The sequence below is a fragment of the Syngnathus scovelli genome, chromosome 11 (genome assembly GCF_024217435.2).
Source record: "Syngnathus scovelli strain Florida chromosome 11, RoL_Ssco_1.2, whole genome shotgun sequence".
In the NCBI taxonomy this organism is placed as follows: Eukaryota; Metazoa; Chordata; class Actinopteri; order Syngnathiformes; family Syngnathidae; genus Syngnathus; species Syngnathus scovelli.
The window spans coordinates 3,176,449-3,203,276 of record NC_090857.1 but is presented as its reverse complement, the minus strand read 5'-3'; the positions used below and the strand labels follow the sequence as shown (position 1 = coordinate 3,203,276).

The 26,828-nt window shown below is 43.9% G+C and overlaps 1 protein-coding gene and 1 long non-coding RNA gene across 5 annotated transcripts in view; one reads left to right on the top strand and one right to left on the bottom strand.

Moving 5' to 3' along the window:
* LOC125977064 (contactin-4) overlaps positions 1–11,523 on the top strand; it is a 48,805-nt gene extending 37,282 nt beyond the window's left edge. For 2 of the 3 annotated variants that reach the window (XM_049733229.2, XM_049733230.2), the window contains exons 12-23: positions 282–409; positions 4,743–4,918; positions 6,023–6,143; positions 6,450–6,608; positions 7,324–7,473; positions 7,851–7,921; positions 8,749–8,983; positions 9,200–9,315; positions 10,037–10,223; positions 10,315–10,427; positions 10,522–10,690; positions 11,060–11,523. In XM_049733229.2, the coding sequence (XP_049589186.1) occupies positions 282–409; positions 4,743–4,918; positions 6,023–6,143; positions 6,450–6,608; positions 7,324–7,473; positions 7,851–7,921; positions 8,749–8,983; positions 9,200–9,315; positions 10,037–10,223; positions 10,315–10,427; positions 10,522–10,690; positions 11,060–11,151 (1,717 nt within the window). In that variant the 3' untranslated portion in view covers positions 11,152–11,523. The remainder of the gene's footprint in view (positions 1–281; positions 410–4,742; positions 4,919–6,022; positions 6,144–6,449; positions 6,609–7,323; positions 7,474–7,850; positions 7,922–8,748; positions 8,984–9,199; positions 9,316–10,036; positions 10,224–10,314; positions 10,428–10,521; positions 10,691–11,059) is intronic. The other variant, XM_049733231.2, reaches the window with a different exon arrangement.
* LOC137840745 (uncharacterized) lies at positions 8,265–26,246 on the bottom strand. Of its 2 annotated transcripts, none has more exons than XR_011087730.1 (2): positions 25,977–26,246; positions 8,265–10,757 (listed from the first exon to the last, which is right to left on the bottom strand). It is a non-coding gene; the product is annotated as an uncharacterized lncRNA (long non-coding RNA). The 2 variants fall into 2 exon arrangements; XR_011087729.1 differs by having other exon boundaries at positions 9,136–10,785.
* Positions 26,247–26,828: the final 582 nt, after the last annotated feature.

Genomic DNA, 26,828 nt, shown 5'->3' with positions numbered 1-26,828 from the left:
AAAGGCCACTTTCTTCATCTTTTTTGACCTTTTTAGAAGCACTCTTACAGTATGGCCGTTGTATAAAGGGCATGCATTGCCATTTCTTAAAGTACTGTGTTGCATTATTTACCACTTCTCTTTTCTTTACTTGAGAAGACAAATGTTTTAATTAGATTTATTGTGAGGTTTATAACAGGAGTGTATGTCACACTGAATATAGTGTTTGTTTTAAATTTGTGTCAGTGCTGTACTTGAACAATAACTTTTTTTAACACCCCATTTGTATATTTTGACCACAGGGTTTCCATTCTGGATAATGGTAATCTTCGCATATGGAACATAAGCAAATCAGATGCCGGGCTCTACACGTGCATGGCGAGGAACCAGTTTGGTGTGGCCAGTAGCACAGGAAGCATCACGGTGAAAGGTAAAGGCCATTTCTGACAATTGTTTGCTTTGACTAGGAAAAAATAATTAAATATGGTGGCCGTGAACTCAACGAAACTCAATATTGTGCAAAAGTACAATATTAGAGAATGCCTTTTTTTTTTTTTCATTTAAACAATTTTCCGAATGGGACTGATGAATAACATTTCATTTTAATGGGGAAGGTCATTTGAGTGCTTTGTGTGTTTTGAGTTATGAGCATGGAAGTGGAACAAATTAAACTCGGATCCGAAGACACTGCAGCTCAAACCAAGTGTCTGGGCCAATTTATTGATCTATTGATTGATTGGTCCTTTTATCCTGTCCTCCCCCCTTCCATCAACCCATCCATCATTTCTGACAATGCCATTTCAAAGAGAGAAAATTATGTCTTTAAATGATTGTTCCTAACTCTATTCTCAACCACAGCACTAAAAATACATTTTTGAAAAAGGAGGGCGGACACGCGGGTGCACTGCAGGCACAATATGCAAATCTCCATGTCTTCAGGCGCTTTTGCAGCTTCATCTGAATGGGAATAATTTACAAAAACAGTGCCTGTAACCTGAACTTTAAAAGGAAAAAAAAAATCACAACTGAACCAACATTCGCCTTTTTAATAGGTCACCCTTGTGTGACTCTTCCAAATCGTAAAGAGCAGAGCTGTCTCTACAAGTGAAGCCGAGTCACCTGGCCATGCATGCATGTTTGCAGAGGTGTTAAAAACACCGAGCAGACGACCTCACTGCCTCTGCTCGTGTCTGTGTGGAAGAAGACCTCATGTTGTTCCATCATCTGCAGCGGGGATTGCTTTCCTGCTCTGCTGCTGTGACTTATTATACTTCATTAAAAATGAATGCGAAACCGGCTATCAAGTGTTGTGCATTGAGTGCACACTGCTGATTTTCTTTTCTCCTTCCACTGGGGACATTGTTATCACCTACTCTAGTTTGTAGAGCACTTGTTGACATAGTTCGTCAGCTGTAGCCTCACTATGACCCGCTTTTTAAGGTTGCCGGTTCAAATATAATCTTATTATTTCACTTCGAGCTTCCTTGTCAGTGTTGTGTTTTTTTTGGATTGCTCACATTGATAATCTTTACATGCTGGCCTCAGGGAATTTCTTTTTTGGCTAGTATTCAAAATGGTTTGCTGTTTATTTATCTACATTCTTTTGAGATTTTGTGAAGACTCAACGGATCAATTCAGCGAGGTTAAAGGTTATGTTGTTAAGTCCCCCATCCCCCACTGTAAGCTACAAAAATGAAACCTGTGTAGGATTTGACATAAGCTACAATTGGGCTCGAGACTTTTGAAAGAAATCATAACCAGCTCCTTTTCTCTTTTTCTCTCTTGATCACACAATCTTTGTTATTTTCCTCAAGCATCATCGGATTGAGTTCTTGCATCCACCCTCGGGCAGTCAGAGGGCAGGTTGAAACGTGCTGCTCGCCGCAGGTTGGGCTTGTTGTCTGCATGTGTGATTTTCCAATGAAGCTGCGTGGCAGGGTGCCCAGTAATGTCTTCTCAGCATAAACAGACGTCGCCATTATGGACTTTATGAGACAGGCTGGAGTGAATGCCCATTCCCTCCTTTTGTAGAACCAGCTGATGTACAAATATTGGCCAATATGATTTTGTGCCTTTCTGTCACATTTGATATTGTCTCATAAATGTGATGAGGTAATTTACATGCATTATTTGGGTGAGAATGGGAAAGCTATTTAGCGAGGGACAAATGTGTATTGGGAGCAGCTCTTATGGGAGATGACAGCATTATATTCCAATTGACTTTGCTGATATGAATGCTGAAAAATACCTGTCAGGAAGCATTCGGAATATGAGTCACGTAGAAAACAGCTAAGGAGGAGCAGTCACAATAAATAAACCTTGTTATGGTCCACATTATGCCAACGCTTGGGGGATATTACCAGATTAATTGCATTTGATTAGACAGGTACTGGCTGAATTTAGATTTCACTGGGCCTGAGCCATCGCCAATTAGTAGTTAGTAAATATGTGTGACAACGGGTCATCAGAATTGACCTTTTCTTGCTCTAGTTTTTTTTTGGGCTAGCATCGTGCAGAAATGATTTGGCTCGGTCTATCTTGGGATTTATTTTTATCTGTGAAATACAACAAAAATAAAAAATCTAGCATTTTTTTCTAATGTTTGCACCACTGTTCCAACATAGCATGTGGCATGTAGTCTCAATGAACAGTTATACGTAAATAAGTCCAATTTAAATACATACATAAATCACACCGGATTATAAGACGCTGTGACAATTTTTGAGAAAATGAAAGGATTTCAAGTCTGCAAATGAGAAATGTGGCTTGGCATTGTTTTGCTGAAAGAAGCTGTTCCCTCAAATCCCCACGAACAACTCTCAGTTGTTCTACTTCATTGCATCACTCTGACTCTCTCTCTTTCTTGTGTCAAGGAAACTTTGACTCAAGGATTGTTCTTAGAAATGAAATATTTCTTTAATAAACTCTGATTATATTGTAGAATTATCAACAAGCTGCCAGGTGGTCGATTAAAATGTGCAATAACCTTCAGTAGTAACCTGAAAATGGAAAATGAAAGTGGTATACATGTGAAGTACATTTGCAACGATGATTTGTGAACATTCATGAAAGACCGCGGTCTGGGGAATAAAGATAAAGACTTTTACGATTGTAAGATTATAAATTGAGAATAATGAGACCGAGCAACGGAATGATTTTAGTTAGGTTAGCATGTTTGATTTAGTTAAGTTAATTACAGTATAATACATTTTATGGCATTTTACTGATGGATAAGAATAAATGGAAAGGAGTAAAAAGGGGGAAATACTCAAATGGTCTGAGTGTCTCTGATTAACCATGCTAACAAAGGTTACTATCGTTTCCTTTGTTGTGGCAAAAAGCCATTTTACATGTCAAAAAATCAATCGAGTTGTGCTTCAAATCCCACGGTGTGGCCATGTCACCGACCTTCCTGTCCACATAATCTGTCAGGAATGGTGAGAGAGAAGGGTAATAAAGCAAGCCACTCTCATGTGTCAACGTGAATCCCGTGAGCTGCTTACCGAGATCAGGTTACGCAAACTGTGATGGGAGCAGTTCATGTGAGAGAAGAGGCGGATGCTACAACCCCACCGGAGAGATTAAAACGGCAGATGAAGCTTTATTGCATGTTACCGGGTAGCGTAGGTAGAGGAGTAAAATACTCCTGACACTAAGTCCGTCCCTGCAGATTCTTCCTGAGCTTTTTATTGTGTTTCCATCCTATTGCTTTGTTTACGTATCTGACTGCAAGCCGGATTCTTAAAAAAATATATACACAGCGTATAAATACAGCACATTGATTTTTTTTTCGGAGCATGATGCCCATTTATTTCAGGGGTTCGAGTTGTTTTTATATAGGAAGAGGAGCAACATTGCTGAGCTTTTTATTTTCTATTGAGTTTCATTGCCACCCACGCTTCGCCTCCCCCATTTAAGTTAATGGCCTTACAATGCAAACTGCAAAATACGGCGGTGGTGGCATCGTCCTGACACTTTGGTTTGCAGATGGTGTTTCAAATGCTTCATGTATTTATTAGCACCACCAAATAAGTGTGCTTGTTTTGTTGAGCTGGAACAAAAAGACCACAAAAATTGAAATTATTTATTTATTTGTGTTTTTTATGTGTATTTATTTATTTTATTTTTATTTATGTATTTATTTGCAATGTTGACAAAAGCAATGCATTGCCCAGACTTAATAATAATCTACTTTGCCAAGGATCATTGGACAAGCTTAGCTGACTCTTGTGTTCAGAGTGAGTAGCAATTTCAAATAATCACAAAAGCCACCAGAGGGTGAGGTTGTTGTTCACTTGATGAGCAAAGCCTCCTTCTCTGATCTGGCCTCTCTCATGTCCTTCACCTGCCTCATCTGCGACATGTGCCCGAGTGCAGTTTTCAGAAGAGCCTCTGCTCTCAAAGAGATGTTCACCGATGTTTACTGTTTTTCTTGCGGGGTGCTTTGGGAATGTCTCGAGGAGTTCCGGGCTGAGTTGACAGTGACTCACTGTGACTACTCAGAATGCAGGAGAGACATGTCTTCAAATCCCAGCAGACGTAAGCTTGGGCTAAAACAAATAGTAGCTTTTGTAGCTCTGCAAGTTACTTCCTGCGCCATGTGCTTAGTCCCTTATGTCTCCCTATTAAGTGCCTGACACGTTCACGTAGATGATGGAATGTGCAGCTTTTGGCGGAAGCAGCTTCTGTTCCTGTCGTAAATAATTCCAACGGCCTATAAAAGCAGCATCATGGATGCAACTGTTGTGTTCTTTTTCCTCCAGAGCCCACCATCATCACCACTCCGGCTGCAACGTTAGACGTTACTGTGGGCGAAAGTGTGGTCCTACCATGTCAAGTGAGCCACGATCCCTCTCTGGAACTCACCTTCACTTGGTTCTTCAATGAGCAGCTCATCCACTTCGGCAGCCAGGGAGGATTTTTTGAGAAAGTGGGCGGTGTAAGTTAAGCTGTGACACTGTGTAAATAAACACAACATAGCACGTCACAATGAACAGATTCAAGGCAACAGCTTCTACGTATTTGCATTCCACCTCATCCTAAAACGCTTTAACTGAATTAGTTTCCAACTAGACTCTATTCCTCATTGCTTTCCTCCCCCAATCTTTCTTCTTACTAGTCGGAGTAGAGCACGGTAATTGCATGTCAAGGAAACAGGAGTGGCGATGCTTTTCCCTAAATTGCAGTGTGCTTGCTGACTTTATAAAAGACAATTTTGTTTGGGACCTCTCCAAAAGATTTGTTGGTCTTTTCAGAAGTATTCTCCGGCCTCTTTTAGCAAAGTCATAACAAATTCAGCTGCACTGCAGAGGGAATGTTAGTATCGAGTTTATTATTCATGATGCCTGTAGTTTATTTTAAACATAACAAAATTACAGGAAATAAAATGTACATACCCACACTTAAGAACCCATGTTGTATTTCAGAGGGCATAAATGCACCATGCAATGCACATATTTAGCATATTGGCTTATTTTTGAAAGTCTAACCTTATATAGGAATAAAGAAAAGCAAACCCTGGAGCCGAACCCATTAATTCTCCCTTATTATTCAGCTTCTGTAGTTTCAAAAAATACACAGTGTAGGGTTGCAGTACTGAAAGATTGCGGTACACACCTGGTACACAGATAAAAGCACTCCACTGAATTGTTACTGTCATTGTGCCACAGCATTCCACTGTGTCCAATTTATTAGAGGAGCAACTCGGCTCCACTCTGTGATATTGAAAAGGTGGGAATTGCTCCCTTAAAGACCAAGCGGCTTGCTTGTAACTGAGAAAGACCTATATGGGGATCAGGCGCAAGCGGTTTGTGCTGCTGCGTTTTCTGTAATTAAAATCGCAGGACAAATGCGATGCATAGTGTCTGCTTACAGAAAACGAGAGAGGGAAACTGGTTGAGGGCGAAATTACAGATTCAATTTTCAAATCAAACACGGAAATGAGGTTTATGCTCCCATGCGGCTGGATTGTGGAAATGCTAGCGTAATGAGATTTACCTTGCATATATCTGTGTCTGTTTGTGATTTTCTATTTGAATGGCAGCAGCATTCGGCAGGAGATATTATGATTCGAAATATCCAGCTGAGGCATGCTGGGAAATACACGTGTGCCGTGCAGACCAAGGTGGACAGTATCTCTGTTGCTGTCGACTTGGTTGTCAGAGGTAAGCAAAACTAAAAGCATCCTCTCCAAGAATATTCCTAATTGTTTTTTTGGGGGGGTCGTGCTTGCTGGACTAGCTTATGCCTCACAAATGAAATAGAAAAGTCGAGTGGAAGGAAAAACCAAATAGCAATTTATCTGCTTTAGGTTGAACCGTCTAATTAGCCAGAATAGCTCACAACGTTTGCAAAGCGAATTGACTTTGTGACAGTGGCCGTAGGTGCTAAAAACCAATGTGAGTCTGGCCGTCATCTCTCGGTGGCTTCTTCATTTACATTCCCTCTCGCTTCTTCTTGCTTGCTCCCAGGTCCCCCAGGCTCTCCCACCAGCATCCAAGTCGACGAAATCACAGATACCACAGTGACGCTGTCCTGGAGGCCCGGTGCTGATAATCACAGTCCAATTACTGCCTACACCATCCAGGCCAGGACACCATTTTCCCTGGGGTGGCAGGCTGTCTCCACAGGTAAGCTCTCTCCAACCAGGCGTGGCCTCTTCCAATCTCACCGAGGGAGGCCGCTCTTCATTCTGCCTCCCCGCTGATGTACTTTTTACCCCGAGTCCAAATGGGGCTCTATCGTAGCGTGACCGTTGGCCACCATTTTATCAGTCTCCTGGGAATCTTGAAACAGGAATCCCATCCCGACGATAAAGCCAGCGCAGATTCTGTCATGTGATGTTAGATGATAGCGCTGATGGATTGTGTTTTCCACCTCATGTCCTCTTGAGCAGCACCTCTTAGTATCCATGCCTGGATGCAATCATGCTGGACTGTGCATCTTGTTCTTCTGATATGCTGTGAATTAAGGACAGTTTAGCCAAAAGGAAGGATCTGCTTGGTAAATTAGTCTGTCTCACGGTTTTCTTATCTGCTGGGATGGGACGTATACTCTCCAGCAGTCCTTGTGAGGGATTACACCTGGTCAATGTTGGCTGCGTGCCGTGGATTGTAATAAGCTTGATGAGTCTGCCGTGCTTTTCAGAACACATTTATATTACGCATTGTGAGTCAAAGTTTTGTTGTGATAATCTGTCTGGATGAATTAATACACCGAAGCTTCATAAAGTGTTACTCCTCCTCGCCTGTCAACTTTCAGCACAGTTTGAAGCTGACGCACTCCTACATATACGCAAAGTAAGATACTGAAGGCAGCCTTTGTTTTTGTTTTGTTTTTTTGCAGTTCCCAAAGTGGTAGGTGGCCATCGTCTGACAGCGACTGTAATTGACCTGAGCCCTTGGGTGGACTATGAGTTTCGAGTCCTGGCGAGCAACATTATTGGGACTGGCGAACCCAGCAGGCCATCCAAACAAGCCAAGACAAAGGGAACCGGTACAGAAGAAACTATTTGCCTGTCTTTTTGATGTTGCTTTTGTTCTCCACAAAATAATTGCATGTTTTTATGTACCGTATTTTCCGGACTGTAAGATGCACCCGACTATAAGGCGCACTGTCGATTTCAGGTTCTTAGGTGCGCCTTATAGTCCGGAAAATATGGTATATTTTTCCACTCTTTCCAATTGTCTCTCTGTTCATCATTGAATTTCCCAGAAGAGATTTTGTTCAAATTTTGGAGATCAGATGTAAAATTATTATCCAGACGGCCACACACTTAAGCAATAGGTCTTCCTCTCACTCTTACAAACTTTTGACCCATGTCGGTTTTCAACATCACATCGGCCAACTGCTTTTTGTTTTTTTTCCAACAGCTCCAAAGGTCACTCCGGCTAGCGTGAGCGGTGGCGGTGGGAGTCGTTCTGAATTAGTGATCACATGGGAGGTAAGCAAGCACGCTCGAGACCTGTCACCCAGTGGTGGTTTCTACCAGATGTAATCTTTTCAGACACTATGTGTGTGTGTTCTGTAATGAAGAGAAATGACTTGCTGTCAGTGATGAGGAGAAATTGTTTCATGGTTTGCAAAAGATAATTACATTCATTGTGAAAAGCATCATCAAATTCAGCCTTTTTAACCTTTTCCCTAATTGTATTATTTCATTCTATTTTACACCTTTCAATCCCGTAATAAATCAGGCAGTTGAAAGTAATAAAGCACCTGCTGTAAAACTCCTCCGAATCGTTGCTAACATTTCATTACGTGCAAGATTAATTTTAGGCATCTGCTTGGGTAAAGCTTTTATTCTAACGCAGCCCTAAAATTAACATGACATTCAACACTAAAAGGGCAAAATTATGGTCTGCCTTTCAGTAATCACAAGGAAGAAGAATCAAAAGAAAAAGGAAAAATTCAAATCTCTCTACGTTATTGATAATCTGTGGCGACTCAGATGACTTTTTTTTTTATTTCCAATATGCATTATGCTTTATTTATCATATTGGATTAATTCAGTTCATGTCTATAAACAAACCTGCTCTCTGTTCAGGGGCACAACACGGTAAAAACATTTGTGTATCGTTCAAACAGCTTTGTGGGCGTGGCCTTATATTTATAATATATTTGCTATTCATCACTGGCACATGGGGCACTTAATTAATAAAGATAATTAACCTCTGTGAGCTCAACCTCACCATTAGTGCTCGTGAATATTTGCGGCATGAGCGTGTATGGCGTCAAAGCACAGTTGATTCAGTCATTTTGTTTTCATAGCCTGTTCCCGAAGAGCTCCAAAATGGACCGGGCTTCGGCTACGTTGTGGCTTTCCGACCTCACGGTGCCACAGGCTGGATGCAGGCTGCCGTGCCCTCCGCAGAAACCTCCAAATATGTCTTCAAAAATGAAAGCATCCAGCCCTTTTCACCTTTTCACGTCAAGGTGGGCGTGTACAACAACAAGGGAGAGGGTCCGTTCGGACCCGTCACCACCATCTACTCTGCAGAGGAAGGTGAGAATTCTGCCTTCGGTCCTATTTGAGCGGTTGGTAATGCATCTGGTCAGAAGAGAAGCTCTGGTTCTGAGGAAATGCATGTTGCCGGTCCTCTGAGAAAAATTAGAAAGAAAAAAAAAAAAGATAACAGGGGATTATTTTTTTTAATGTTCCCACTTTGAGTGGTCATCAAAAAAGAGAGCCGCTTGTGAAGTCTTTATACTTCAACTTCAGAACCCAGCCGAGCACCCACGAGGGTCCGCGCCAAGAGCCTCTCTGCGTCCCAGATTGAAGTTTCGTGGAAAGCTCTTCCCTGGAACGCCAGTAAGAAACGAGTGCTGGGCTACGAGGTAAACAACAATCATATATCGTGTCTCGTTTGCGCAATAGGTCTGCTTTCAGTCCGTGTTGGTAGACTTGAATCTTGTTCCCTTCCATTATTGATGAATGGCTTAGCCTAATGTACAGTACCTTGGGCAAAGGAGATAATAGCTTGCTGCATGCATAATGGACCAAGGCTTTGGGGTTCATCTTTGTTTTTTTCCTTGCTGCTTTCCCAAGTGATGTAACCGATACTGATTATCGTTCTTCCGCATTGCTTCAAGGGAAAGAACGTTTCACTTTGAATCCAACATTCAGTTCTTTTAACTCTGCAATCCGGGATGTGAACAAAGGAGCCGTTTCTTTCTGCAAAGTGCATAAAAGTGGCAGGGATAGAAAATGTTGACCGCTAAAAGTCAACACTGGGTCTGAGCGAATCATCCTTGCAAGGAAAGTCAAATTATATTTGGGACATGAAGCATGTCTGCTGTTTCTGCCCTGACAAACACGGTGACAAAGGAAACCTGTTAGCACTATTTGTGTGCAGCGTTTTGTTGAATATTTTGCTCCTTTTATTTCTTTACCCATATTTTCACATCACTCATCTTAAAGTATCCTTCTTCTCTATTTGCCACGGGTGGATCGTATTGCACAAAGATCCATCCAGCTGCTTTGACATCTACCGAGAGGACATGGCAGAATCTTTACAAAGTGTCTGTGTTGGACTTGTTCTGCCTTGTTGATTTTCAGCTGAGGTACTGGACCCGAAGGGAAAAGGAAGACACGGCCAGCGTGCTACGAACTGTGGGGAATCAGACATTGACTATTATTCAGGGTGTCAAAGGCAGCACCACATATTACATCTCGGTGAGAGCGTACAACACAGCAGGAGCCGGTCCGCCCAGCAGCACCGTCAACATTACCACCAAAAAACCACGTATGGAGCAAATCGTTCAACCGCTCGAGGCGTTGACACCTTTTGCTCGGCGTGAACAAAGTTTGTATATATATATATTTTTTTCCCTCAGCACCGAGCCAGCCTCCCGGTAAAGTGATGTGGAACACATCCAACTCCAAGATCATATTAAACTGGGAGCAGGTTAAAGCCCTGGAGAATGAGTCGGAGGTCACGGGTTATAAAGTAAGCATCCTGTTACCTTTTCTCTCGATCCGTGGATCGTTTCTTTTCACTTTTGGGTCCTTTTTGAACTCATGACCTGGTTTAACTATGTTAGGTGCTGTACAAAAAGAACCAACACAGCCATCCCAATGTCATGGAGACGAACACCACCTCAGTGGAGCTCTCCCTTCCCACTGATGAGGATTATATCATCCAGATCAAACCCTTTGGCGAGGGAGGGGAAGGCAGCAGTAGTCGGCAGATCACCATCCCAAGGATAGCAGGTCAGTGGAGAGCTAGTTAGTGTCCTCTGAGCCGCTGAGCTGCATTATCTGCTCCCCCGCTGACTGTCTGAACAGGAGAGATTAGTGATCATCATCTGGAGGAGAGAGAGAGCGAGCGAGTCCTACATGAGACCTTCGAGTCATTAGAGACCATAAGGAACAGCAAATTATTTCACTACAATTGTCTTGTAGCTTTTAAGTCTGTTAGTAGACATGTTTTACTGTAGTGCTTTGCGATTTGATTGGCGATGGTAAAGTACATCAGAATTAAAATGTACTATTATTATTATTATTATTATTGTATATCTGGGTTTGGTTTAGGGTTAGGTGAGGTGAGGTTAACCCTTTATCTTCTCATGATATTTTCAGGTCTCAATGCAGTCGGCTCAGCGTCCAAGGTCTCCACGCTCTCAGCCCTCAGTACAATAGCGCTGTCTTTCACTGCGCGGACATCTTTATGACAAACAGCCCCTGACAGACCTTGCATCTGAAGTGTAGACAGTCTACCCGTTCATTCCGTTCTAGAGACGAACGGAATACACCCATGAAAATATAAAACATGCCACTGGGACATTTGTGAAGGTTTTCTCTGCAGCGCCTTGTCTACATGAGGAAGATGTACAGATGTCATGACTACGATGTTACCAAAGCAGCTTTCATAAGAACGGGAGAAATAAAATGTTGTGTGCGTTTGTGTGCATTTTTCGTTTTTTTGGTACGACATCCCAAGCTTTACATTTGTGTTTGAGCAGTTTAACCATGTTAAGGTGACAACAGTGCCAGATTGAAATTTTCCACTAGGTGGTGAAGACATTTAATAGCCAATCGGACCACTTGATTTTGATCTTAATGCATATCCGATTTTTATAGTCACGTGGAACTGCTAATGTGGGGTAACCATTTTTAACTGAGCTGTGTGGATCCTGCAAAGATGTCCGAACGTATTACCAAATATGTTTGAACACCTTAGGCGAATATGTTCCAACAAAGACCAGTCAAATATATTTACTCCACGTCTACAGTTCCATGCTTTCAAATTTTTGCCATATATTTGGTCATCATATGAGATCTCTCTTTTCTTTCTCTTTCTGTTCATAAACAAGACATGCTAATGCTTTACCAAACCAGTCAAGTGTGCAATCCAACAATATGGTGTCAAATTGAGAGGAAATAATTCACAATATGAGCATTTTATACTGCGTGTCCACTTTCATAGCAATTCATGCAATCGAGTTACACACACATTGAAAATTGCTTCATTTTTTTTTTATATCAGATACACCTTTGGAATACATTTTCATAGCAGAACTGTTTTAAGCATGAATGGATATTTGCGGTCCATCTGAGGGGTGGGGTTAATAAAAAAAAAAAAAGCTGGAAGTAAAGGATTAGCATGCAAAGATTGTAGTACCAATTCTTTTTGCTAAATGATCAAGTTAAAAAAAAAATAATAATAAATCTTTGTGACAGTTGCTACCACCACCAGTGGCGTGCTGTCTCCTGGGGGTCCTCTCATTCTCTGGTGGCTGTTCCATGCTCCCCTTTTCTTTGGGTTAGCCCCCGCGTGAATAGCGATTCTTTGCCTTCTGTGTGCCTCATCATTACTTCAAAATCCTCAGGTCCTTCAAGAGCCTTAACTTATGATCATAATGTATATCAAGGACAGTAGAATGGTAGAGCTACGATGCAGCCGTGGTGATGTTTATGTGCTGCGTCCATGTTGTCAGCTTCTTAAGAAGGAAGGGTGGCAAGGGCTGATGGGGAGCTAAGTTCAGTTGAGGGATTGTGTGGCAATATGAGGCCTCGTGCAGTGCATTTTTATAGTGGTGTGTTCTAAAGACAATGCTCAATGACAATGCTGCTGATCTCTCCTTTTCTCCGCTCATAGTCTCCTGACGCCACGTGGGACGGCTGTGCACAGGTGCTATACAGCCTGTATGTAGCTCTTAGGGAAGTGTGACTGACTGTAAGCTACGCAGAATCATGCATCAGTGGATATGTAATATACGGTTTTGTACACTTCAAATCATTTATATATGGAAAAAAAACTGTTTCTAAAAAAGAGGCCATACTTGGTTTTTATGTATAATTCAGTTTCATACTGTTGCTAACTGTTGCTCAGCATGACTGCGCATACTAGTTAACTTGCTCCTGACAAAGTGACTTCAATTCAGGACCGTGCGGCATTCATATGGTTCGTGCACGGTAGAGTTTTGTGTATATTGTACGTGTACCTCGACATTTGAACAACCATTGGCGCCGACTCCACGCTTCAGTCTAAGTGAGCCTCTCGGACATGTCCTGTCTGCTCAACACGAGGGCTTCCTCTCTTGCTTTGTTGTTTATATTGTGTTAATAAAGAATATTGATTTATATAACAACCCGACTCTTGTTTTTTTTCTCAGCGTGTACTGATCCAACTAATTGTTGATAAACACCCGAGGCCCTATTGTTTTGTGCCCAGAGCAAGTCTAGGTCAAAGCATGGTCAAACTGTGTGCACGGAAGAAACTCGAGGCCCACAGTCTACGTGAAGAAGCAGAAATGACTCGCCAGAGTCCATGCAAGTGATCGGCATGTGAAGGAAGTGCAGAAAGATCTCCACGGTGAAATTTGAACCAAGTGTCAAACCTTTAACTCGAGTCCCTTTGCAATACAAATGCTCGTGTGTTGCCCCATATAACCATTATAACTATTTGCTTGTGAGTTGCTCCATAAAACCATATAGATTGCATGTAAGGTAAGCGAGGGTTCTGTAGTGTGGTGGTTAGTGCTCTGGACTCTCACCCCAGCGACCCTGGTTCAAATCCCATTGGGACCTAAAATAGTCCTCTGGACTCTTACCCCAATGTCCTGGGTTCAAATCCCATTGGGACCTAATACATTTTATCATAGAATATTTGCTTGTGAGCTGTTCCATAACAGCATATATATTCCCTTCAAGGTACGCGGGTGTTCCATAGTGTAGTGGTTAGTACTCTAGACGCTCACCCCAGGGACCTGGGTTCAAATCCTAGTGAGACCTAAACTGTTTTAGCATTTGCTTGTGAGCTGCTCCATAAAACCATATAGATTGCATGTAAGTTAAGCGAGGGTTCTGTAGTGTGGTGGTTAGTGCTCTGGACTCTCACCCCAGCGACCCTGGTTCAAATCCCATTGGGACCTAAAATAGTCCTCTGGACTCTTACCCCAACGTCCTGGGTTCAAATGCCATTGGGACCTAATAGATTTTATCATAGAAAATTTGCTTGTGAGCTGTTCCATAACAGCATATATATTCCCTTCAAGGTACGCGGGTGTTCCATAGTGTAGTGGTTAGTACTCTAGACGCTCACCCCAGGGACCTGGGTTCAAATCCTAGTGAGACCTAAACTAGCATTTGCTTGTGAGCTGCTCCATAAAACCATATAGATTGCATGTAAGGTAAGCGAGGGTTCTGTAGTGTAGTGGTTAGTGCTCTGGACTCTCAGCCCAGCGACCCGGGTTCAAATCCCATTGGGACCTAAAATATTTTATCTTAGAAAATTTGAAACACAGTAGCCCCATATAACCATACACCTCCCTAAAGGTTAGGATTAGGGTTAGGGTTAGGGTTAGAGCTAGAGCTAGGGTTAGGGTTAGGGTTAGAGCTAGAGCTAGGGTTAGGGTTAGAGCTAGAGTTAGGGATAGGGTTAGGGTTAGATTTAGAGCTAGGGTTAGGTTTAGAGCTAGGGCTAGAGCTAGGGTCAGGGTTAGAGTTAGAGCTAGGGTTACAGCTAGGGTTACAGCGAGGGTTAGGGCTAGGGTTGGGTTAGGGTTAGGGTTAGAGCTAGGGTTAGAGCTAGAGTTAGGGTTAGGGTTAGAGCTAGGGTTAGGGTTAGGGTTAGAGCTAGGGTTAGGGTTAGAGCTAGGGTTAGAGCTTCAGTTAGAGCTTCAGTTAGGGTTAGGGTTAGAGCTAGAGTTAGGGTTAGGGTTAGAGCTAGAGCTAGAGCTAGAGTTAGGGTTAGAGCTAGAGTTAGGGTTAGGGTTAGAGCTAGGGTTAGAGCTAGGGTTAGGGTTAGAGCTAGAGATAGGGTTAGGGTTAGAGCTAGGGTTAGGGTTAGAGCTAGGGTTAGGGTTAGAGCTAGAGTTAGGGTTAGAGCTAGGGTTAGAGTTAGAGCTAGGGTTAGAGCTAGGGTTAGAGCTAGGGTTAGTTAGGGTTAGAGCTAGGGTTAGAGCTAGGGTCAGGGTTAGGGTTAGAGCTAGGGTTAGGGTTAGAGCTAGGGTTAGGGTTAGGCTAGGGTTAGTTAGGGTTAGAGCTAGAGTTAGGGTTAGGGTTAGGGTTAGAGCTTAGGGTTAGGGTTAGAGCTAGAGTTAAGGTTAGGGTTAGGGTTAGAGCTAGAGTTAGTGTTAGGGTTAGAGCTAGGGTTAGGGTTAGAGGTAGAGTTAGGGTTAGAGCTAGGGTTAGAGTTAGAGCTAGGGTTAGAGTTAGGGTTAGGGTTAGAGCTAGAGTTAGGGTTAGAGCTAGAGCTAGAGTTAGGGTTAGGGTTAGGATTAGGGTTAGGGTTAGAGCTAGAGTTAGGGTTAGAGCTAGGGTTAGAGCTAGGGTTAGGGTTAGAGCTAGGGTTAGAGCTAGGGTTAGGGTTAGAGCTAGGGTTAGAGCTAGGTTTAGGGTTAGGGCTAGGGTTAGGGTTAGGGTTAGAGCTAGAGTTAGGGTTAGGGTTAGAGCTAGGGTTAGAGTTAGGGTTAGAATTAGGGTTAGAGCTAGAGCTAGGGTTAGGGTTAGGGTTAGCGTTAGGGTTAGAGTTAGGGTTAGAGCTAGAGTTAGGGTTAGAGCTAGAGCTAGGGTTAGGGTTAGAGCTAGGGTTAGGGTTAGGGTTAGAGCTAGAGTTAGGGTTAGAGCTAGGGTTAGGGTTAGAGCTAGGGTTAGGGTTAGGGTTAGAGCTAGGGTTAGAGTTAGGGTTAGAGCTTCAGTTAGGGTTAGGGTTAGGGTTAGAGCTAGGGTTAGAGCTAGTTTGCGTTAGGGTTAGAGGTTGAGCTAGAATTAGGGTTAGGGTTAGAGAGTTAGGGTTAGGGTTAGAGATAGAGTTAGGGTTAGAGCTAGAGCTAGGGTTAGGGTTAGAGCTAGGGTTAGAGCTAGGGTTAGGGTTAGCGCTAGGGTTAGAGCTAGGGTTAGGGTTAGAGCTAGGGTTAGAGCTAGGGTTAGAGCTAGGGTTAGAGCTAGGGTTAGGGTTAGAGCTAGAGTTAGGGTTAGAGCTAGGGTTAGGGTTAGAGCTAGGGTTAGAGTTAGGGTTAAAGCTTCAGTTAGGGTTAGGGTTAGAGCTAGAGTTAGGGTTAGAGCTAGGGTTAGAGCTAGGGTTAGAGTTAGGTTTAGAGCTTCAGTTAGGGTTAGGGTTAGAGCTAGGGTTAGAGCTTGGGTTAGGGTTAGAGCTAGAGTTAGGGTTAGGGTTAGAGCTAGGGTTAGGGTTAGAGCTAGGGTTAGAGTTAGGGTTAGAGCTTCAGTTAGGGTTAGGGTTAGAGCTGGGGTTAGAGCTAGAGTTAGCGTTAGGGTTAGAGGTAGAGCTAGAGTTAGGGTTAGAGCTAGGGTTAGAGCTAGGGTTAGAGCTAGGGTTAGGGTTAGGGTTAGAGATAGAATTAGGGTTAGGGTTAGGGTTAGAGGTTAGGGTTAGGGTTAGAGCTAGGGTTAGGGTTAGGCTAGGGTTAGTTAGGGTTAGAGCTAGAGTTAGGGTTAGGGTTAGAGCTAGAGTTAAGGTTAGGTTAGAGCTAGAGTTAGTGTTAGGGTTAGAGCTAGGGTTAGGGTTAGAGCTAGAGTTAGGGTTAGGGTTAGGGTTAGAGCTAGGGTTAGAGTTAGGGTTAGAGTTAGAGCTAGAGCTAGAGTTAGGGTTAGAGCTAGAGCTAGAGTTAGGGTTAGGGTTAGAGCTAGAGTTAGGGTTAGAGCTAGGGTTAGAGCTAGGGTTAGGGTTAGGGTTAGGGTTAGAGCTAGAGTTAAGGTTAGGGTTAGAGCTAGAGTTAGTGTTAGGGTTAGAGCTAGGGTTAGGGTTAGAGCTAGAGTTAGGGTTAGGGTTAGGGTTAGAGCTAGGGTTAGAGTTAGAGCTAGGGTTAGAGTTAGGGTTAGGGTTAGAGCTAGAGCTAGAGTTAGGGTTAGAGCTAGGGTTAGAGCTAGGTTTAGGGTTAGAGCTAGGGTTAGGGTTAGGGTTAGAGCAAGAGTTAGGGTTAGGGTTAGAGCTAGGGTTAGGGTTAGTTAGGGTTAGAGTTAGGGTTAGAGCTAGGGTTAGGGTTAGGGTTAGGGTTAGAGTTAGGGTTAGAGCTAGAGTTAGGGTTAGAGCTAGAGCTAGAGCTAGAGCTAGGGTTAGGGTTAGAGCTAGGGTTAGAGCTAGAGTTAGGGTTAGAGCTAGGGTTAGGGTTAGAGCTAGGGTTAGAGTTAGGGTTAGAGCTTCAGTTAGGGTTAGGGTTAGAGCTAGAGTTAGGGTTAGGGTTAGAGGTTGAGCTACAATTAGGGTTAGGGTTAGAGCTAGGGTTAGGGTTAGGGTTAGGGTTAGAGTTAGGGTTAGAGCTAGAGCTAGGGTTAGGGTTAGGGTTAGAGCTAGGGTTAGAGCTAGGGTTAGAGTTAGGGTTAGAGCTAGAGTTAGGGTTAGGGTTAGAGTTAGAGCTAGAGTTAGGGTTAGAGCTAGGGTTAGAGTTAGGGTTAGAGCTAGCGTTAGGGTTAGGGTTAGAGCTAGAGTTAGAGCTAGGGTTAGGGTCAGGGTTAGAGCTAGAGTTAGGGTTAGGGTTACAGCTAGAGTTAGGGTTAGGGTTAGAGCTAGGGTTAGGGTTAGAGCTAGGGTTAGGGTTAGGCTTAGATCTAGAGTTGAGGTTAGGGTTAGATTTAGAGTTAGGGTTAGGGTTAGAGCTAGGGTTAGAGCTAGGGTTAGGGTTAGGGTTAGGGTTAGGGTTAGAGCTAGGGTTAGAGTTAGGGTTAGAGCTAGAGTTAGGGTTAGGGTTAGAGTTAGAGCTAGAGTTAGGGTTAGAGCTAGGGTTAGAGTTAGGGTTAGAGCTAGCGTTAGGGTTAGGGTTAGAGCTAGAGTTAGAGCTAGGGTTAGGGTTAGGGTTAGGGTTAGAGCTAGAGTTAGGGTTAGGGTTAGGGCTAGAGTTAGGGTTAGGGTTAGAGCTAGGGTTAGAGCTAGGGTTAGGGTTAGGGTTAGGGTTAGAGCTAGGGTTAGGGTTAGGGTTAGAGCTAGAGTTAGGGTTAGGGTTAGGGTTAGGGTTAGAGTTAGGGTTAGAGCTAGGGTTAGGGTTAGGCTTAGATCTAGAGTTGAGGTTAGGGTTAGAGCTAGAGTTAGGGTTAGGGTTAGAGCTAGGGTTAGAGCTAGGGTTAGGGTTAGGGTTAGGGTTAGAGCTAGGGTTAGGGTTAGGGTTAGGGTTAGAGCTAGAGCTAGAGTTAGGGTTAGGGTTAGAGCTAGGGTTAGAGCTAGGGTTAGAGTTAGGGTTAGAGCTAGAGTTAGGGTTAGGGTTAGGGTTAGATCTAGAGTTGAGGTTAGGGTTAGAGCTAGAGTTAGGGTTAGGGTTAGAGCTAGGGTTAGAGCTAGGGTTAGGGTTAGGGTTAGAGCTAGGGTTAGGGTTAGGGTTAGGGTTAGAGCTAGAGTTAGGGTTAGGGTTAGGGTTAGAGCTAGACTTAGGGTTAGAGCTAGGGTTAGAGCTAGGGTTAGAGCTAGGGTTAGAGTTAGGGTTAGAGCTTCAGTTAGGGTTAGGGTTAGAGCTGGGGTTAGAGCTAGAGTTAGCGTTAGGGTTAGGGTTAGAGGTAGAGCTAGAGCTAGGGTTAGAGCTAGGGTTAGAGCTAGGGTTAGAGCTAGGGTTAGAGTTAGGGTTAGAGCTAGAGTTAGGGTTAGAGTTAACCCTAACCCTAATTCTATCTCTAACCCTAACCCTAACCCTAGCTCTAACCCTAGCTCTAACCCTAACCCTAACCCTAGCTCTAACCCTAACTCTAACCCTAGCTCTAACCCTAGCTCTAACCCTAACCCTAGCTCTAACCCTAACTCTAGCGCTAACTCTAACCCTAACCCTAACTCTAGCTCTAACCCTAACCCTAGCTCTAACCCTAACCCTAACCCTAGCTCTAACCCTAGCTCTAACCCTAACTCTAGCTCTAACCCTAACCTCAACTCTAGATCTAACCCTAACCCTAACCCTAGCTCTAACCCTAGCTCTAACCCTAACCCTAGTTCTAACCCTAACTCTAGCTCTAACCCTAACCCTAACCCTAACTCTAGCTCTAACCCTAACCCTAGCTCTAACCCTAACCCTAACCCTAGCTCTAACTCTAGCTCTAACCCTAACCCTAACGCTAGCTCTAACCCTAACTCTAACCCTAGCTCTAACCCTAACTCTAGCTCTAACCCTAACCCTAACTCTAGCTCTAACCCTAACTCTAACCCTAGCTCTAACCCTAGCTCTAACCCTAACCCTAGCTCTAACCCTAACTCTAGCTCTAACCCTAACCCTAACCCTAACCCTAACTCTAGCTCTAACCCTAACCCTAGCTCTAACCCTAACCCTAGCTCTAACCCTAACCCTAGCTCTAACCCTAACCTCAACTCTAGATCTAACCCTAACCCTAACCCTAACTCTAGCTCTAACCCTAACTCTAACCCTAGCTCTAACCCTAGCTCTAACCCTAACCCTAACTCTAGCTCTAACCCTAACCCTAACCCTAGCTCTAACCCTAACCCTAGCTCTAACCCTAGCTCTAACCCTAACTCTAGCTCTAACCCTAACCTCAACTCTAGATCTAACCCTAACCCTAACCCTAGCTCTAACCCTAACTCTAACCCTAGCTCTAACCCTAGCTCTAACCCTAACCCTAACCCTAACTCTAGCTCTAACTCTAACTCTAACTCTAACCCTAACCCTAACTCTAGCTCTAACCCTAACCCTAACCCTAGCTCTAACCCTAACCCTAGCTCTAACCCTAGCTCTAACCCTAACTCTAGCTCTAACCCTAACCTCAACTCTAGATCTAACCCTAACCCTAACCCTAGCTCTAACCCTAGCTCTAACCCTAACCCTAACCCTAACTCTAGCTCTAACCCTAACCCTAACCCTAGCTCTAGCTCTAACCCTAACCCTAACCCTAACCCTAGCTCTAACCCTAGCTCTAACCCTAACCCTAACTCTAGCTCTAACCCTAACCTCAACTCTAGATCTAACCCTAACCCTAACCCTAGCTCTAACCCTAACTCTAACCCTAGCTCTAACCCTAGCTCTAACCCTAACCCTAGCTCTAACCCTAACTCTAGCTCTAACCCTAACCCTAACTCTAGCTCTAACCCTAACCCTAGCTCTAACCCTAGCTCTAACCCTAACTCTAGCTCTAACCCTAACCTCAACTCTAGATCTAACCCTAGCTCTAACCCTAACCCTAACCCTAACTCTAACCCTAGCTCTAACCCTAGCTCTAACCCTAACCCTAGCTCTAACCCTAGCTCTAACCCTAACCCTAACCCTAGCTCTAACCCTAACTCTAACCCTAGCTCTAACCCTAGCTCTAACCCTAACCCTAGCTCTAACCCTAACTCTACCTCTAACTCTAACCCTAACTCTAGCTCTAACCCTAACCCTAACCCTAGCTCTAACCCTAACCCTAACCCTAGCTTTAACCCTAGCTCTAACCCTAACCCTAGCTCTAACCCTAACTCTAACCCTAACCCTAACCCTAACTCTAACTCTAGCTCTAACCCTAACCCTAGCTCTAACCCTAACCCTAACCCTAGCTCTAACTCTAGCTCTAGCTCTAACCCTAACCCTAACGCTAGCTCTAACCCTAACTCTAACCCTAGCTCTAACCCTAACTCTAGCTCTAACTCTAACCCTAACCCTAGCTCTAACCCTAACTCTAACCCTAGCTCTAACCCTAACCCTAGCTCTAACCCTAACTCTAGCTCTAACCCTAACCCTAACCCTAACTCTAGCTCTAACCCTAACCCTAGCTCTAACCCTAGCTCTAACCCTAACTCTAGCTCTAACCCTAACCTCAACTCTAGATCTAACCCTAACCCTAACCCTAACTTTAGCTCTAACCCTAACTCTAACCCTAGCTCTAACCCTAGCTCTAACCCTAACCCTAACCCTAACTCTAGCTCTAACCCTAACCCTAACCCTAGCTCTAACCCTAACCCTAACCCTAACCCTAGCTCTAACCCTAGCTCTAACCCTAACCCTAACTCTAGCTCTAACCCTAACCTCAACTCTAGATCTAACCCTAACCCTAACCCTAACTCTAACCCTAGCTCTAACCCTAGCTCTAACCCTAACCCTAGCTCTAACCCTAACTCTAGCTCTAACTCTAACCCTAACCCTAACCCTAACTCTAGCTCTAACCCTAACCCTAACCCTAGCTCTAACCCTAACCCTAACCCTAGCTCTAACCCTAGCTCTAACCCTAACCCTAACCCTAACTCTAGCTCTAACCCTAACCTCAACTCTAGATCTAACCCTAACCCTAACCCTAGCTCTAACCCTAGCTCTAACCCTAACCCTAGCTCTAACCCTAACTCTAACCCTAACCCTAACCCTAACTCTAACTCTAGCTCTAACCCTAACCCTAACCCTAACCCTAGCTCTAACCCTAACCCTAGCTCTAACTCTAGCTCTAGCTCTAACCCTAACGCTAGCTCTAACCCTAACTCTAACCCTAGCTCTAACCCTAACTCTAGCTCTAACTCTAACCCTAACCCTACCTCTAACCCTAACTCTAACCCTAGCTCTAACCCTAGCTCTAACCCTAACCCTAGCTCTAACCCTAACTCTAGCTCTAACCCTAACCCTAACCCTAACCCTAACTCTAGCTCTAACCCTAACCCTAGCTCTAACCCTAGCTCTAACCCTAACCCTAACTCTAGCTCTAACCCTAACCTCAACTCTAGATCTAACCCTAACCCTAACCCTAACTCTAGCTCTAACCCTAACTCTAACCCTAGCTCTAACCCTAACCCTAACCCTAACTCTAGCTCTAACCCTAACCCTAACCCTAGCTCTAACCCTAACCCTAACCCTAGCTCTAACCCTAGCTCTAACCCTAACCCTAACTCTAGCTCTAACCCTAACCTCAACTCTAGATCTAACCCTAACCCTAACCCTAGCTCTAACCCTAACTCTAACCCTAGCTCTAACCCTAGCTCTAACCCTAACCCTAGCTCTAACCCTAACTCTAGCTCTAACTCTAACCCTAACCCTAACTCTAGCTCTAACCCTAACCCTAACCCTAGCTCTAACCCTAACCCTAACCCTAGCTCTAACCCTAGCTCTAACCCTAACCCTAACTCTAGCTCTAACCCTAACTCTAGCTCTAACCCTAACCCTAACTCTAGCTCTAACCCTAACCCTAACCCTAGCTCTAACCCTAACCCTAACCCTAGCTCTAACCCTAGCTCTAACCCTAACCCTAACTCTAGCTCTAACCCTAACCTCAACTCTAGATCTAACCCTAACCCTAACCCTAACTCTAACCCTAACTCTAACCCTAGCTCTAACCCTAACCCTAACCCTAGCTCTAACTCTAGCTCTAACCCTAACCCTAACCCTAACTCTAGCTCTAACCCTAACCCTAGCTCTAACCCTAGCTCTAACCCTAACCCTAACTCTAGCTCTAACCCTAACCTCAACTCTAGATCTAACCCTAACCCTAACTCTAGCTCTAACCCTAACCTCAACTCTAGATCTAACCCTAACTCTAACCCTAGCTCTAGCTCTAAATCTAACCCTAGCTCTAACCCTAGCTCTAACCCTAACCCTAGCTCTAGCTCTAACCCTAGCTCTAACCCTAACCCTAACTCTAGCTCTAACCCTAACCTCAACTCTAGATCTAACCCTAACTCTAACCCTAGCTCTAGCTCTAACTCTAACCCTAGCTCTAACCCTAACCCTAGCTCTAGCTCTAACACTAGCTCTAACCCTACCTCTAACCCAACCCTAAACCTCACCTTTAGGGAGGTGTATGGTTATATGGGGAAGCACACGAGCTACTGTGTTTCAAATTTTCTATAAGAAAATATTTTAGGTCACAATGGGATTCGAACCAGGGTCGCTGGGGTGAGAGTCCAGAGCACTAACCGCCACACTACGGAACCCTCGCTTACCTTACATGCAATCTATATGGTTTTATGGAGAAACTCACAAGCAAATAGTTATAATGGTTATATGGGGCAACACACGAGCCCTAACTGCCTTAACTGTATTGCAAATTTTTCTATGCTAAAATATATTAGGTCTCATTAGGATTTGAACCCGGGTCGCTGGGGTGAGAGTCCAGAGCACTAACCACTACACTATGGAACCCTCGCTTACCTTACATAGAATCTATATGGTTTTATGGATCAGCGCACAAGCAAATAGTTATGATGGTTACATGATAAAATGCTTTAGGTCCCAATGGGATTTGAACCCTGGTCGCTGGGGTGACCACATTAACCACTACACTACGAAACCCTTGCTTACCCGCTGAAGATTACTCCCCCCCCACACACACACGAGCAGCCCCTGCGCCTCTGCCGACGGAGTGAGGAGGGCGCTTGCCGCTATTGACACCCGTAAGGCGGCGGGCCCATCCCGGGTCGAGCGCTGAAGGACTGCGCTGGGCAGCTGTCGGGTGTCTTCACGGACATCTTTAACGTTTCCCTGCAGCAGGCCATCGTGTTGGCGACAAAATCTCCGCCAGCATCACGCTGAGCACGGTCCATTGCTCTTCACCCTGCTGACGCATGACTGCACTGCGACCTACAGCGACAACCACATAGTGAAGTTTGCTGACGACACGACTCTGGTGGGTCTCATCACGAAGGGCGACGAGACTCGGTACAGGTCGGAAGTTGACCTTCTGACCACGTGGTGCAGGGACAACAACCTCCTGCTGAACGTAAACAAGACCAAGGAAATCGTTGTTGACTTCTGGAAGGGTCACACAAAACACCTGCCGCTGATCATCGACGGTGCTGTGGTGGAGAGGGTGAACTGCACCAAGTTCCTGGGGGTGCACATCAGTGAGGACCTCTCCTGGTCCGCAAACACCGCGTCACTAGCAAAGAAAGCTCAGCGCCGCCTGTACTTCCTGCGGAAGCTCAGGCGTGCATGTGCTCCTCAGGCAGTCCGGTCTACATTCTACCGTGGCACCATTGAGAGCGTCCTCACCAGTTACATCGCTGTCTGGGGTGGTAACTGCACTGAACAGAACTTGAAGGCCCTGCAGCGCATAGTGAATACGGCTGGTAAGATTATTGGTGCTTCGCTCCCCTCCCTGAAGGACATTTACACCTCCCATTTCGCCCGCAAGGCAACCTCGATTGCGAGTGATGTGAGTCACCCGGCTCACTCTTTGTTTGACCTTCTGCCCTCTGGGAAGAGGTACAGGAGCCTGCGCTCCCGCACCACCAGACTCACCAACAGCTTCTTTCTCCATATATTCCATATCTTTCTCTATATATGCTTTTATGGAGCAGCTCACACGCAAATTTTCTATGATAAAATGTATTAGGTCCCAAAGGGATTTGAACCCAGGTAGCTGGGGTAAGAGTCCAGAGGACTAACCACTACACTATGGAACCCTCGCTTACCTTGCATAGAATCTATATGGTTTTATGGATCAGCTCACAAGCAAATAGTGGTTAGATGGGGCCGCACACGAGCAACTGTGTTGCAAGTTTTTCTATGATAAAATATTTTAGGTCTCACTGGGATTTGAACCCAGGTAGCTCGATTGAGAGTCCAGAGCACTAACCACTACACTATGGAACCCTCACTTACCTTGCATAGAATCTATATGGTTTTATGGATCAGCTCACAAGCAAATAGTGGTTAGATGGGGCCGCACACGAGCAACTGTGTTGCAAGTTTTTCTATGATAAAAGATTTTAGGTCTCACTGTGATTTGAACCCAGGTAGCTTGATTGAGAGTCCAGAGCACTAACCACTACACTATGGAACCCTCACTTACCTAGCATAGAATCTATATGGTTTTATGGATCAGCTCACAAGCAAATGGTTACATGGGGCTGCACACGAGCAACTGTGTTGCAAGTTTTTCTATGATAAAAGATTTTAGGTCTCACTAGGATTTGAACCCAGGTAGCTTGATTGAGAGTCCAGAGCACTAACCACTACACTATGGAACACTCACGCACATTGCATGGAATATATATGGTTTTATGGAGCAGCTCACACGCAAATAGTTATAATGGTTACGTGGGGCAGCACACGAGCAACTGTGTTGCAAGTTTTTCTATGATAAAAGATTTTAGGTCTCACTGGGATTTGAACCCAGGTAGGTTGATTGAGAGTCCAGAGCACTAACCACTACACTACGGAACACTCGCTCACATTGCATGGAATATATATGGTTTTATGGAGCAGCTCACAAGCAAATAGCTATAATGGTTACATGGGGCAGCACACGAGCAACTGTGTTGCAAGTTTTTCTATGATAAAAGATCTTAGGTCTCACTGGGATTTGAACCCAGGTAGCTTGCTTGAAAGTCCAGAGCACTAACCACTACACTATGGAACACTCACTCACATTTCATGGAATATATATGGTTTTATGGAGCAGCTCACAAGCAAATAGTAATGGTTACATGGGACAGCACACACAAATCTATGATAAAAGATTTTAGGTCTCACTGGGATTTGAACCCAGGTAGCTTGATTGAGAGTCCAGAGCACTAACCACTACACTACATGGAATATGTATTGGTTTATGGAGCAACTCACAAGCAAATAGATCACTAGTCCCCAACCTTTTTAGCACCCGAAACCAGTTACGTGTCAGAAATACGACTATAAGTGTTATACTACGATTCAACTGTTTACCAGCTCAGTGGCCGGAGAGGAGAGTGTCCGCCCTGTGTTTGGGAGGTTGTGGGTTCAAACCCACAGCCGAGTCATACCAGTGACTATAACAATGATACCCATTTCTTCCCTGCTTGGCACTCAGTGTAAGGGGTTGAAATGGGGCTCGCTGCTGCTCACGATCATTAAGACTTTAACTTATATTATTCATCACTCTTATTTATTCATTGTTTGTGCCTTATTGTTTTTATTTTTTGTATTGTTTATTTGTTTGTATATTGTGTACTATGTCTTGTCACCATGGGATAGTGGGAACGTAATTTCGATCTCTTTGTGTGTCTTGGCATGTGAAGAAATTGACAATAAAGCAGACTTTGGCTTTGATTTATAAAATCAAGATTACCCAAAGAGAAGCATAATCTCCCCGTTGTTGCATAACGGCGCGTCCCTTCATGCAATAAAGTTAGCCGTTAGCTTGGAGAAAACGTGAGTGATAAATCGACATTCTGGCTTACATAGTTCACGCCAGGAGACGCAACACATTCACTGACTGATCCGTTGATGCACGGGAAGGAAGGCAGTTGACCCATTGACTCGTTCGCGAACGGGAAAGTCAAGATCCGTTCCCTCGCTGATCCGTTCACGCTATGAAATGGAAATGCTAATCACGACTCGTTCGTGAACGGGAAGTTACGTCATTTTCTTCTTCGTTTTGATTTACGGCGTGGTGGCACCAGCTTCAATGCGCATTACCGACACCTACTGGTTGAAGTCATATGAACTGAAAAAAGAAGGAATCACTTTAGGAAGTGATTCGTTCACTAACCCTAACCCTAACCCTTGGATTTATATTCGCCAATCAAAACATAAAAATTAGACATTTGGTTAACTGCTTTATATGATGACAATATATGTGTGTGTATATATATATATATATATATATATATATATATATATATATATATATATATATATATATATATATATATATATATATATATATATATATATATATATATATATATATATATATATATATATATATATTAGTGTCCCCCACAATAACAAATGTCAGCATAACGTTTGAAAAAAGGTTGGGAAACACTGAGTTAAATGAATTTATTTTACCCATCAATAATTTAACATTTTCATTCCTCTTTCTCATAGAAAAACAGATATGCATACGTTTTGAAGTTTTTTATTATATTTCATTTTTAGTATATTTGTCTCTTTTTCAAGGTGACTCAGCTGCGAGGAAAGGTGGGGCCCTAGCGGCCTCTATTGGCGAGTGAACTGTCACACCATTCACACTCTTGTTCTTGCCGTTATGCACTAGATAGCGCTTTAAGCACGTTAGACTCTGAACT